This window comes from Hippichthys cyanospilos, chromosome 5 (assembly GCF_059441005.1).
Source record: "Hippichthys cyanospilos isolate Australia breed blue-spotted pipefish chromosome 5, RoL_Hcya_1.0, whole genome shotgun sequence".
NCBI classification, from domain to species: domain Eukaryota; kingdom Metazoa; phylum Chordata; class Actinopteri; order Syngnathiformes; family Syngnathidae; genus Hippichthys; species Hippichthys cyanospilos.
The window spans coordinates 15,920,483-15,933,554 of record NC_142373.1 but is presented as its reverse complement, the minus strand read 5'-3'; the positions used below and the strand labels follow the sequence as shown (position 1 = coordinate 15,933,554).

At 46.5% G+C, this 13,072-nt stretch overlaps 1 protein-coding gene across 2 annotated transcripts in view; it reads left to right on the top strand.

Annotated features, from left to right (window-relative positions):
• The window catches only part of bcl9 (BCL9 transcription coactivator), a 31,526-nt gene extending 18,792 nt beyond the window's left edge, over positions 1-12,734 (top strand). For both annotated transcript variants that reach the window (XM_088415413.1, XM_088415412.1), the window contains exons 3-10: positions 2,219-2,675; positions 4,644-4,957; positions 5,708-5,815; positions 5,929-6,115; positions 6,487-6,583; positions 6,687-8,853; positions 9,609-9,881; positions 10,299-12,734. In XM_088415413.1, the coding sequence (XP_088271539.1) occupies positions 2,395-2,675; positions 4,644-4,957; positions 5,708-5,815; positions 5,929-6,115; positions 6,487-6,583; positions 6,687-8,853; positions 9,609-9,881; positions 10,299-11,338 (4,467 nt within the window). In that variant the 5' untranslated portion in view covers positions 2,219-2,394 and the 3' untranslated portion in view covers positions 11,339-12,734. The remainder of the gene's footprint in view (positions 1-2,218; positions 2,676-4,643; positions 4,958-5,707; positions 5,816-5,928; positions 6,116-6,486; positions 6,584-6,686; positions 8,854-9,608; positions 9,882-10,298) is intronic.
• Positions 12,735-13,072: the final 338 nt, after the last annotated feature.

The following is a 13,072-nucleotide window of genomic DNA, read 5'->3' as shown; positions in this document are numbered from 1 at the left end:
GCACGTCGGACTTGCCATTAGGCTGCTTTCACTTGTTGACATGCTCGTTTTTCTTAACAGAAGTCAGCACACTCGAGTTAACTTTATTTGGTCAGCGTCGCTTGTGTATTACAATATTAAAAGTTTGTTTCAAGCCTGAGGACTCGCTGTTCTGCCTTTTTGTTTGTTAAAGGAAAAAATGAAAGAGCTTTTATTTGTAAAAGTTGAAAAACAAACTTAGGTCATGTAAATGATTACAAATTAAGAATTGCCGCCATTCTTTTGCAAAGTTAAAATGTTACATCTTGATTGCTGAGCATTTCTACAGTATTGTCCACGAGTAAGAGTCATCACAGGCTACTTTAAAGTCATTGACAAAATAACCCGATCATTACAGACTTTCGGTTATATTTAGTATTGTCCATTGACTAGTGCTGAATTATGACGGTAATAAATGTAGGTTTTGTTTTTTTGGTATGTCTTCGGAATCTAGTCTGCATCATTACCCCTTCCCGCCTTTTTAAATATTCTAATCACGGGACACCACAGAGGGTGAAATATCGAAAATTGCCTCCCATCTTTCTTTGAAGAACATGATGAACCACCCTGCTATTCAATTATTACTTCATTAAAAGCTCTAAATTGCTTCTACACGACTTTTGTTCCGGACTGAAACAAATGCATATTGACAAAGACATTAACAAACCATCATCATCAAAAATCACCCCCCCCCCCCCCCCCCCCCCACTTTTTTTTTTTTTTTGTTCACATTTTACATACATCCCATTTACTAATGATTTATAAATAATTATTGAACCATATCAGTGTGCGATCTATGTTGAGCACTCTGAGGAACTTTCACTCACTGCCAAGTCTCATGTTTTTTTCTTTTTTGCTTTCCTTATTGCGAGGTTTGTCCAAACAGTGTGAATTGGACACATAAGGGTCCTCTGTTCTTGTGCTCAGACAGCCTCCTTATGCTCACGTGCCTTTGCGATACGTCCAGCGTAGACGTAAATCACTTTGCTTGTAGTAGACTGTTGAGAGATTAGCGCGGCTTGCTGCCGCTGCTGCTGTAGCAGCAGTCTTGTTTTTCTTTCTCCCCATTCCCGGTGACAGCCCCCAAGCCCTGCCCCACCCCCCACAGAACCCTCTCCCAGACGCTCAAATGGTCCACCTCCTTTTCCCCAGGAGAACTCTGGAGCCAGTTACATTGTCGAGCGTTTGGAAGACCTCCTAAATATTTTGAGGATGACAATGTAATTTCACTGACTGATTGCCTTTTCATGCAGTCTTCCCTCTAACTTACCAGTACACAACCGCCCACCCCCACCCCCACTTTACACTTCATTCTTGCTACATCATGCTGCACTTAAATACACACTTATTCAAACCCTAAAATTCCTCTGAGACTTTTAAAGTTGAATGGTCAAAGTGATCAGAGATGTTAAAGGGAAAGTCAAGTCAAACATGTTACAATAACATGATCTATGCACCTTTTAGCCGAAACACAGTATTCTGATTGTTACGATTACAGAATGCAAGGATCAGTGCAAAAACTTTATCATTTCGTATACAGTATGTTGTGACTGAGCACTATTCTATGATTTGACTCGCTTGAGATTTTTGCCACTTGGGACTTACTAGAAACATAGTTAGACCTGATATGAGATTTATAGTCCGCATTTATTTATTTATTTTACTGAGCCTGCCCTATTGTATAAGAAAGCTTGACCAACTTTTAACACCCACCTTTATGCATGAAAAACCGATGTGATACAAGAAAGAATGACGTAAAATTACTGAAGATCTAACAATTTGGTTTCACATGCTGATAGTTTGTTGATGTTTCAGGGAAAAATTATCCACAGGAAAGGGTCTAATCAAAATTAGCAGAATAGAAAAAGCAACATTTTGATCTTAATTCTTTGCATGGCGCTATTGACATTGTTGCACGTTATATTAATGATGACATCCATCTTCTAAAATGTTTTTAAAAAGCAGATGAAAAAACTAAATGCATGCCCCCCAAACATGTTCGTTCTATCAGCATATAATGATGACCAGCCAGTCATTTTTTTCCTTCAAGCATATTTTTCTGTCCTTATGTGCATTGTTCCTCATCATTGGTGTTTGACTTGAGAGGCTCTTCTGAATGTATTTAGTGTTGCTCAAACTATAGTCTCCTGTTCCATTTTGTTAACAGTCTCTTTTTTTCTCTCTCTCTCTTCCTCCGCAGTGTGCCCAAGGGCCATTGAAAGCCCCCTTGAGGAGTTTCATAAATACACAGTGAACGAGAAAAGACTCCTGGACTATTGTTATTGTTTTTACACATTTTCTCTTCCGTGCAAACACACCAGACACACACATACGGGGCGGGCGCACACACTCACACAGACTAGGACTTGAGGGAGAATGTTGGAGGTCCAAGAGGAAAGGCCAGCGGCGGCAGGTACAGCAGCGACACATTTTAGCAAGAAGGAGCGCGGCAAGAAGGAGCGAGAGGAGGCCAAGGACGGACGCGGGAACCTCAGCAACCTCGGGAATCCCGGCTCCAGGAACGTCCGCGCCAAGGCTCCGCTCGCACACGCGGGCAGTCCCCACCAGCACCTCACTTCGCCCTGTTCTGTCGTACTGGTAACCCCATCAATGCACTCCAATAGGCTAAAGAACTCCCCATCCACCAACACACAAAGGTGAGTGGCCCCAGAATCCATTTAGCAATTAATGATGCTGAGCATCCCCTTATAACCATGAATGTTTGCCTTGAGTTGTACAGTATAGTACGATACTTTATTCAAAGCTGCAAACTTTTGTGAAGTGATAACTTGTGACTGTTACATTGATGGTTATGATGAGTATTTACAAAAGCATTATCACATTTCTCAAACTGGTTGAAAACAAAGCAAAAATACTTATTGATAGTACAGCATACAAGTAGGTTCCAATAAAGTGGCGCTCACGCATGCAAAGGAGTCCTACATTAGCTTTGAAAAATTAGTGTGAAGATTTGTCAGACTACAACGAACAACTATAGGCTGATAGTTGCCAGTTGTTTTCACTTTTTACCTTTATTTACTCTAACCGTTGACATCATTTGTATTGAAGCAACATATCTGCAGTATTATTACGTATTACATATATGATAACCTTGTGTTTTTAAATATACATCATGAAATTTGTTGATGTGCTCATTCTGTAGACATGTCAATGCAAAGACAACCTTGACAGACGAAGGGCATTTTGCATTTAATTTTTTTTCCGTCATTGGTTGTAAACATACCAAACGATTTAATTTGCATTATCTTTGACCAATTGTTGAGTTTCGCAATATCAGATGACTTGGAGGGAATTGCTGAAAATGGGAGTTATTGAAGTCCAAAAAAAAAGGGAGGGGGGGTGGCCATGTGGTATTTCCTTCACATGTGCGTTATGTGATATGATAGCTGTGGTGAAATTGAATTCAGGTCCAACCTGAACTTGTCCTTGCGGCCTCAAGCAAAGGTCCTTCTCATGTGTGTGTTCCGGAGATGTCCCTGGGTTCAGGGAGTGCATTGTCTTTGGAACTTTTCCCTGCAAACTCATGCATGAGTCTCTGGAAACAGCTGTCTGGACTGCCAAGACTCTCCCTGGCGCTCCCCTGCTTTTTCTACTCGCAGAAGCCCCATGTGTTTGTACATATAGTGAGCAAGGCTGCGGTTGTGCTTTTTGGACTTGTTGGCATTCGTTTCACACTGCTTGTACAAGTGTGTATGAAGGCGAGTGGGAGGGAGGGAGAGTTTAGGGTGTGGCAAGAAAGTTCCCTGAAAGTTGGATTTGTCCTGCTCGACGAGACTGAGCTGCTTTCATAGTGAGCTAGAGAGGCAGCGGCATTCGTTTCTACTGGGGCCATGTCTGCAATGTTGTATTCTTTCCATGTAGCGCTTCAGATGAGGTAGAAAGTAATTTTCTTGGTTAGAAACTTTATGCCCTGCAAGCACCATATAAGAAAAAGATTCAATGAGCGCTCCTTTTATATCATTTTTACCATCATGGCAATTTAATCCATATTAGCCAAATCAGCCAATTTCAAGTTCCAGCATTAATAAAAGATGCATTTATATGTTCTGAATTAAATGGCTGAATAATCTTTATTCTGCCCAAGATTTCAGTCTTAAGAAAATCAATGTTGTCAGGCACTGAAGACGAAAGAGTTACGTCAAGAGTACAACACATTTTTTTCTCATTTAGAAATTATTTGCCTTTTATTGTTATTTTATATTGTTTAGTGATTAAAAAAGCTAAGCTTAAGCAATTTTACACAACATGTTTTCACCAACCTTTCTGATTCAGTAGCTGATTCAGTTATTTTTTTCAGTGTAAAATCAAATGTATTTTGAAACAAACACAAAATATAATTCAAACAAATTTTACAAAGAACTACATACATTAGAATATGCGTTGAAAATTGAGGGTTTTTATCATTTTACGTTGCCTTTGAACAATTACTTGATTATTAAAATATTGGACCATTAATTTGATAGATGAATCGTCCATTGATTCCTTTTGACATCTTTCATTATGTCTGCCTCACTTTTGTTGTTTGTGTTCATGCATAAATGATCAAATAAACAAACAAAAACAGGGAGACTAATTTCACTATTTCTGTTTCTTCCGTTCACCAGCCCTAAACCGAAGACGGAGGCCATGGTACGCTCACCTCCTGTCATGTCCCCCTCCACTGCCTCCCAGATGGACTCTAAAATGCCCAATCAGGGCAAGCCAGGGAGCGGCGGCAGCCAATCGCAGCCCTCGCCCTGCGATCCCAAGACCCTGGGTGCCAAAGGAGCACAAAACGTGGCAGGGGGCATCGGGCTGAAGAACGGCCAGAGCTTGACCTCCGGCCCTACTTCCAAAGTGAAAGTAAAAAGGGAGCGAAGCACATCGGTGGAGTCGTTCGAACAGCCGGAGAGCGGAACGCCCACCAGTGAGGAAAAAGGTAAGGCAGCTTATAACGGCCGTTTGATTCATGTGGAGCAGGTTTCAGGGGCCGGTATTACTCAGAGGCCTTGTAAAGATTTGCTGTCAGCACCTATGATTTTTATACGTAAATTGCACCGTCTTTCTTTGTAATGAAGCTTTTAACCGCTCACCATTGAAAGAACAAGAGAAAATCGGTGCGCTTGAATGCTGTTTTGTCTGTTACTCATGCTGACCTTATGTCATATTTAGTGGCGATAGACATGATATCTTATCGGGGATGGACGTAATGATACAGCAATGCATCCTGGAGTGATGTGGTGATGAATTGAATTTTTAAAATGATTGTGACAAAACAAAGCACATTACTTGGTTTTGCTGTTGACTGAGTCTCAATTAGCTTCCTGTCTAAATATCGATAGCTATCAGTTGCGCAAAATCAGAGATATTCAAAGTTAATACATGATTTTCAGTTGGAGCCTGATTGTTGAAAAACTCTTATGGTATCTATGTGCCATATAATAATTGGAGCTGCAACTTATGATTTTAATCATATTGTTTATTTGCGTGATGTTACTCCCTACTTTGAGGTCACAAAAGGCTCACAGTACAATACTTAACCCACGACTTTGTTTGTCATTTAATTGTTTTATTTTTTGGGCCTAAAATAGTTTGTCAGACACGATTTACTTCATGACTTTACGACTGCATTAGTATAGGTTATTGCTGCATTACTGATGGATTATTATGATTATGCATGTTTGTGCAGACAGTAGCAGGGTGAAAAGGATGTGCGTGGCAGAGAGGAGGCAGCCTTACAGTGGAGCCGACTGGTGCTCCGGGGGAGAAAGTGACGAAGATGACAAAGGATTCTTCAGTAAGTGTGCTCCCAAGCATATGCTGGTGGCCAATCTGTTGATCGCCGCCACGCATGATTTGCAATGCAACACGTCCTAAAACCCCACGTCTCGTCCCATTGTCTTCCTGCAGACTGTAACTCCAGTGACGTGAAGCCGCCGGATTCTGTCACCCATTCTACCTCCAATGCTGGACTCAGCCGCTCCTCCACGCCCTCACATAATTTATTGGGAGGCCAGGGCCCCACGACGGAACCTGCTAGTGGCCAGAAACCAGGTTCCAAACTCGTCTATGTCTTCACCACGGAGATGGCTAATAAGTAAGGAAACTTGAAGTAACACTTAGCGTTCTCTAAAAGTGTGTGTGGGCATTGGTGGTTGTAGTGAGATGTTGCTGTTGTGCGTCACATATTAGTGCAACAAGGGAAAAAAAAAACTGCGGAAAATAAGGAAGACTTGGACTAGACTAGAGTGTTAACAATTATTTTGATTACTGAAGCAAATGAGAATGAAAACCTCTTGCCAATAAAGACCACATCTTTTCCCACAATGAAATTTCTCAAAGGGTGTGCTTAAAAAATGGTTTGGTCTTTTCTAAACTAGCATGACTACCCTTGTATTGCTTGCCACTTGAATACAAATATTATAATTGTGTTAGTTTGCTGATATCTGCTTTGCGTGTCATTTTCAGGGCAGCTGATGCAGTTCTGACTGGCCATACAGAAAACATCATCACCTTCCACATGAAAAACATCTCCAACAGCAAAGACAAAGCTCACCTCCTTCTGGTAAAGACATCCTAATATCCATTTATCACACATAAACATTAACCTCTCTGTTTTTTTTTATTTTTTTTGTAATAAATGCTTTTTGTGATTTATTTTCCCAAAGAACAATGCAGCAAACGCCCTCCGGAATGACTCCAAGCCTTCCCAGCAAGCGCCGTCCCATGGCCAAGATCAGAGCCACCAGCCTGGACCCAAGCCGTCCTTAACGGGCATGGCAGAGCCAGCCCCGCCCCAGTCCACAAACCAGGGAAGCCAATCTGGTGTTCTTCCACAGGATGGCCAGTCAGCCGCAGGCCTCGAATCAAAGAATCATCCCGGTGGTAGCCCCAGCAACAATGCAGGCCCAGTTGACCAGGCGCCCATGAGCCAACCTGAAGCAGGCCTCAATGCTCCCACATCAGGTGAAGTAGGGCAGGGTCTAGGCCCTGGGGGGCCAGGTCTGACGCCCCAGCAGCAGCAGCAGCAGCTGGCTCAGGAACTTTTGAATATGGAGGCCAACACAGAAGGTCTATCCCAAGAGCAGTTGGAGCATCGCCAGCGCTCGCTGCAGACATTGCGAGACATCCAGCGCATGCTTTTTCCAGATGATCGCGACGCGCCACCCCCAGGCCCTCCCCAGTCTCACGGCGGGCCCCACGACGGAGGCCCCGACGGTCCTCCACGGAGGTCCGAGCCAGGCCCCTTGCAGGCTATGATGGCACAATCTCAAAGCCTTGGACCACCAGGTGGACCAGGAGGACCTCGTCCACAAGGTCCACCCTTTGGACCCCCACATGGGCCCAGAGACATGCCTCCTTTTCCGCAGGATGAAATGGGTCCCCACATGGGGGGCCCGGGTGGCTGCGGAGATGGTGATCAAATGACGCCAGAACAAGTAGCGTGGTTGAAATTACAGCAGGAGTTTTATGAGGAGAAGAGAAAGAAGCAAGAAATGCAACATCGGCCACTTCCCCCAGACATGATGATGCACCCCCACGGTCCACGCGGCATGATACGAGGACCTCCGCCACCCTATCAAATGGGACCAGGAGAAATGTGGGGAGGACCAAGTGGGCCACAAGACCCTTACCCGGAACGCATGGGCATGGGCCCTGGTCCCGGCCCAAGGGGCATGCCCCCTCACATGCAGAGGATGCCTGGCTTCTCAGGAATGATCAATCCGGAGATGGAGGGACCACCGCGGCCAGGAATGGGGTGGCCTGACGACATGCCGCCTCGAATGGGAGACGCACGAGGGTTTCCCGGTGGTCCGGGGGCTATGTTTTCCGGCCCCGGTGGTCGAGGGGAACGCTTCCCAAACCCTCAGTCAGTCCAAGAAGCAATGTTCCATCAAGGTATGGCAGCAGAAAAAGGCCTTCCCCCCGGCATGATGATGGACATGCAAAGGATGATGGGCCACCAAAGAGGTGGAATGGAACCAGGAAATGGCATGGGGATGTTTCCAAGAATGCCCGGTGACGGCCCTATGAGCCCATCGTCGCGGCTCCAAGGAATGGGGGGTCGAGAAATGGGTCCAGAGTTTGGCATGGGTCCCGGTCCTGGCCCTGGGCCTCACATGCACCCTTCCAAGCTACGAGATCCTCCGATGAACCTGAGTCCAGATGAGATGATGAGACTGAGAGGAGGCCCTCCGATGGAAAACCTGGCCGGGCAAGGCAGGGCAATGCAAGGGCCGCCCTTCCCCGAACAGCCGCAACCTGGAGACTTTCCTATGGGGCCTGGGCGACCTTTCCCAGGGGGTCCCGGAGGAATGAGGGTCCCGCACGGAGAGCAACCCTTTGGCCCCGAACACAGAGCTACACCAACGGGTGGCAACGGACGCATGAACCACCTGCCCCCCAATGCTGGGCCCCCACAGGGCCAAAGAGGGCGCAAGCCAGCAGATTTGAATGTCCAAGCAGGTGGGGGCAACTCTCCCAGCGTCAACCCACTCAAGTCCCCTCCTCTGAGGCAGGTGCAGTCCCCCATGATGGGCTCACCTTCTGGAAACCTGAAATCCCCTCAGACACCGTCCCAGCTGGCCGGCATGCTCACGGGCCCCCAGGCCCCTCCAGCACCCCCGTCGTCTGCGCCAATGAAGTCGCCGCACTCCATGATGGGATCTGCGGGAGCCTCCCCCGTTCACATGCGGTCTCCTTCTCTTCCCAATCCCTCGCCGGGATGGGCCTCCTCACCAAAGCCGCCCATGCAGAGTCCTGGAGTGCCACAACAAGGTGGCAAGCCCCCTCTCAGTCTCACCTCACCAAACATGATGGGGAACATGGAGCAAGGTAGAGTACACTTGTGCACTAAAACACATTAGTTTCCATGACTACTAGTTCTTCTGCTTTCTTTTGAAGGGACGGTATGTAAGATTTAGACCGTTTATCATTAAAAAGGAAGAAATTAAATGATGTAAATGACAAAAACTCGCAAATGGATGTGTTCCTCAGGACCAACAGTATGTTTTGAATATGATCATACGTCTAGTTATCATTAAATTATATTACATGGGGGATGGCACTTCTTCGGAGGCGGCCATGTTTTTTATATTTACGGACAATGATAAATGCTGCACACGCAGCACCTCCTGATTTCCGTAATGAAAAACGGTCTACATCTTCCACACTATCCCTTTAACAAAGAAAGCAGAAGGTCTAATCACCTCGCCTGCTCGCAGATATTGACAGACATCCATTCATATTCATGTTTACATTTATGAACATGCTAACTTCACACAGGAAGGCCAGAGCTGAGATTTGAACCCCAAATGTTAGAATCATGAGTAATACGTTCTATATAATAGAAAGGCATATTAACCACCAGACGAACATGCATTTTACACAATCAATCCATAAAAATGATTCCTTTTAAAAATAATAAAATACATAATATGATAGGTGCTCTAGACAAGCCACATCTGTATTATGAATGTGCTGTCCACTGCTTCCCTCTTGTGGTCACACAAGCGTCAACGTGCATAATTAACAGTACGTCAGGAAATCTCAACGTTTAATTCATGGGTTTTTGTACTCTCACCTCATAGGTGGTAATGGCCCTGCCTCTGCCCCGCCTTCGTCCGGCGCGCCGGCCGGCCCAATGTCGCTCCCGGCCAACGTGCCGTCGGGCAGCCCTTACACCATCCCGCCCGAGCCCACTCTCTCCCAGAATCCGCTTTCCATCATGATGTCCCGCATGTCCAAGTTTGCCATGCCCAGCTCCACGCCGCTCTACCACGATGCCATCAAGACTGTCGCCAGTTCGGACGACGACTCGCCCCCGGCACGCTCCCCTAACCTGCCTTCAGTCAACAACAATGGTAATGTAGTCGTTCAACGGCGGCCTCTCCTAACTTCTATTTTTGCTTAGGGGGTTATTGCTTTATATGAGTTTTTACGGTCCACTTTGTTTATTGTGATGCACTTTGCATGTGTGTTACGAGGGCCACATTCATTTGATGAGCAAGTGTGAGTTTACTCTGTGTGCATGGCATTAATCTGTTGCATGAATAGCTCAAGATGCATCCACAGGATACTGATAAAGTTCTGCCATCTAGTGGACAAGCATGCAATGGTTCTGCTCAACACTCACGAGCAAATGAGGAACCAAATTACATTAGCCATAGTAAATAGGTACTTTTTGGTCAATAATGTTTGATCATGTACAACACAAGGGATGTTGCGCTAGTATGTATAGGTTTGTACTAAGTACCATTTGTTTTGTGTCTGCTCAAAAGGTATGCCAATGAACCATCAAGGCAATACCCGCATGATGGGACCTGGCAACTCTGGACCCATGCCGGCCCTCAGCCCCCTTGGTATGAACCCCATGGGATCCCAGCCCCTCTCCCACGGAATGCCCCCGCAAATGCCCTCTCCCAACGCCCCCAACATGGGCCCCGGTATGATGCCTCATGGCATGATGATCCCCGCTAATCCGCAAGACCCCGGGATGGCCAACCCCCAGATGATGCCCCAGGGACGTCTGGGTTATCCCCACCGGAACCAGGGCTACCCGCTGACCCAGTCCCCGTCCCAGCAGGGCCCTTTCTCTCCGCACAACGGGCCCGGGCACCAAGGGTTCCCCGGTCACCCCATGGGCTTCCAGGGAGAAGGTGGGCCGATGGGAGGGCGGATGGGCAACATGCCTCATGGGGGCGGGCCGGACGGGGGTCTGTGCAAGCCTAACACCCCCGGGGGACCCGAGTTCAACAACATGCAAGGCGGCTTCAGCGAGGCGGACCTTCACGAGGTGATGCGACCGGGAGCGTCGGGCATCCCCGAATTTGACCTGTCCAGGATTATCCCGTCGGAAAAACCCAGCCAGACTCTATCCTACTTCCCTCGCGGCGGAGGGGACAACCCCGGAGGCAAACCGTCGCACCCCTCCGGCTTTCCCATGCAGGCCATGATGGGCGACGGCCCCCCAAGAATGGGAATGCCCTTGCAGGGGATGGGGGGGATGCCGGGGGGGCCCGGCGGGGGGATGGGGCCCCAAGACATGCCGATAGGCAACCCCGGCCACAACTCCATGCGCCCGCCGGGGTTCATGGGCCAAGGCATGATGGGCCACCAGCCCCGGATGATGTCTCCGGGCGGCCCCGGGGCAATGATGCAGGGACGGCAAATGGCTCACCCCGGCCCGGGCGGCTCCCCTAACATGATGATGTCACTGCAGGGCATGGGCGGCCCGCCGCAGCAGACGATGATGATGGGGGGGCAGATGAGGCCGCGTGACATGGACATGGGCTTCAGTCCGGGCCCTGGAATGTTCTAATCTGGAAACTTTGTATCTAGAATGTTCTGGGATGGAGTAAAACATTTTTGTGGGGAAGTATTATCCAAAAACGGTGGATGTACCCTGGACTCAACTGAACGGGGACCCCTGGTCACGTTACGCTTGCGGACGGTGGGGACTTTTTCCCCAGTGGAGGTGGGAGTACCTTTTGCCACAAGAACAATTTTGACTCATGAACTTCAGAATGTATGGAATTGTTGTGCATCGGTTTCGCAAAAAAGAAAAAAAAAACTGTTTTCGTGTTTTTTGGGGGACTTTTTGTGAGGAGTTGGACAACAGAGGAATCACCCTTGCTCTAAGTCAGTATGGAAACGCTACAGTATATGTCCATCTTATTTTTTTTCCTTCTCTGTATTAAGAATAAAACAAAATCATGGACGTGGTGTGGAACAGGATCGAACAGGAACAGGATCGAGATTAATTAGTGCTTTGTGAGGACTTGGGTAGAACTCCATCTTGTCTCCATTGTTTTTGACTGTTTCTGTACAGTATATACATGTGAGTGTGTGTGATATGAGTGTGTGGATGTGTGTGCGTGTACGTATGTAGGCATTCTATCAGTGACCTCTCGACTCCTCATACCTGACTTCGGGGAGGAAGCGCCCCTCCACCTCCCTCCCTATAAAAAAATACTGTACTGTTTACCGTTGGTGGGCTATTCGAATATTAGTCTATTTTAATTTCCTTTGTAACTCCAGTGTATAACAAACCAAACTATGACCTCATTAAGATAATAGTATTATTAAAAAAAAGGAAAAAAAAAAAGGAGAAAAAGCACAAACATGGACCGTCTACCGAAAGCGTCTTCTTTTTACTTTTAACCACATGAAGTGTGTGTGGGGGAGGGTGGGACGAGATCTTGAGGGGCTTTGCAGCACAAAATTGATACCACACCTTATTACAAGTTGTGTTTCAAAACTTCCAGGACTTCTTTTAGCCAGCGTAAATCCTATTGCTCATACCCAGATGTGCTATGTGCGTTCTTGGTCCCGTTTTTCCTTTTTTTCTTTTGTTTTGTCGTTTTTCGACTCTCTTGTTGACTCTGGGTAAATCATTCCCACAGCAATAATCCCTCCCATCCCTCCTTCCCTCTCCCTCCAACAGTCCGCAGAATGCAGCGGACTCGATGCCGAATCGAAGTATGCCAGGTAACATAGAACTAGAGTTAGCTAGATCTGGTGTACCCATATAAAAAGTGAGGCCGCGAGAGTGAGACGTCAATGTAAACGCGCACTGCTTTTTACCATCCAGTTGACTTCCTCTCTCTTTTTCTCTGTTGTATAAGCTTGTCATGTGTTTCTCCGTTGGCTTTGGTGCAAATAGTCTACCAGGGCTGTGGTGATGGACTACAAATAAAAGATATTGTTTTGGTATATACATGTCGTCCGTTGTGTATATGTGTGGATGGATACTATGTTGTGGCTACTTGCAAAAAGGTCTACTAAACCCATCATTTTTCCTCAACTAATTCTGACATTTTTTTAGGGTACCGGTGACGGCACAAAGTGATGATAGCCGTAGGACCAGTAATGAGACTTACAGCGACATCAGAACAGTACAATACGGGCAGTCGGTAGGTATGTAAATTGATGTTTTATTATAGTATGGTACTTTTTTATTATTTTTGTTTTTTTTTGTATTTTTATGATGAAACGGTTCGTTTTAAGTCCAGTTCTTCCATGTTGTAAAGTTGTGCAAACATTGAATTCCGGT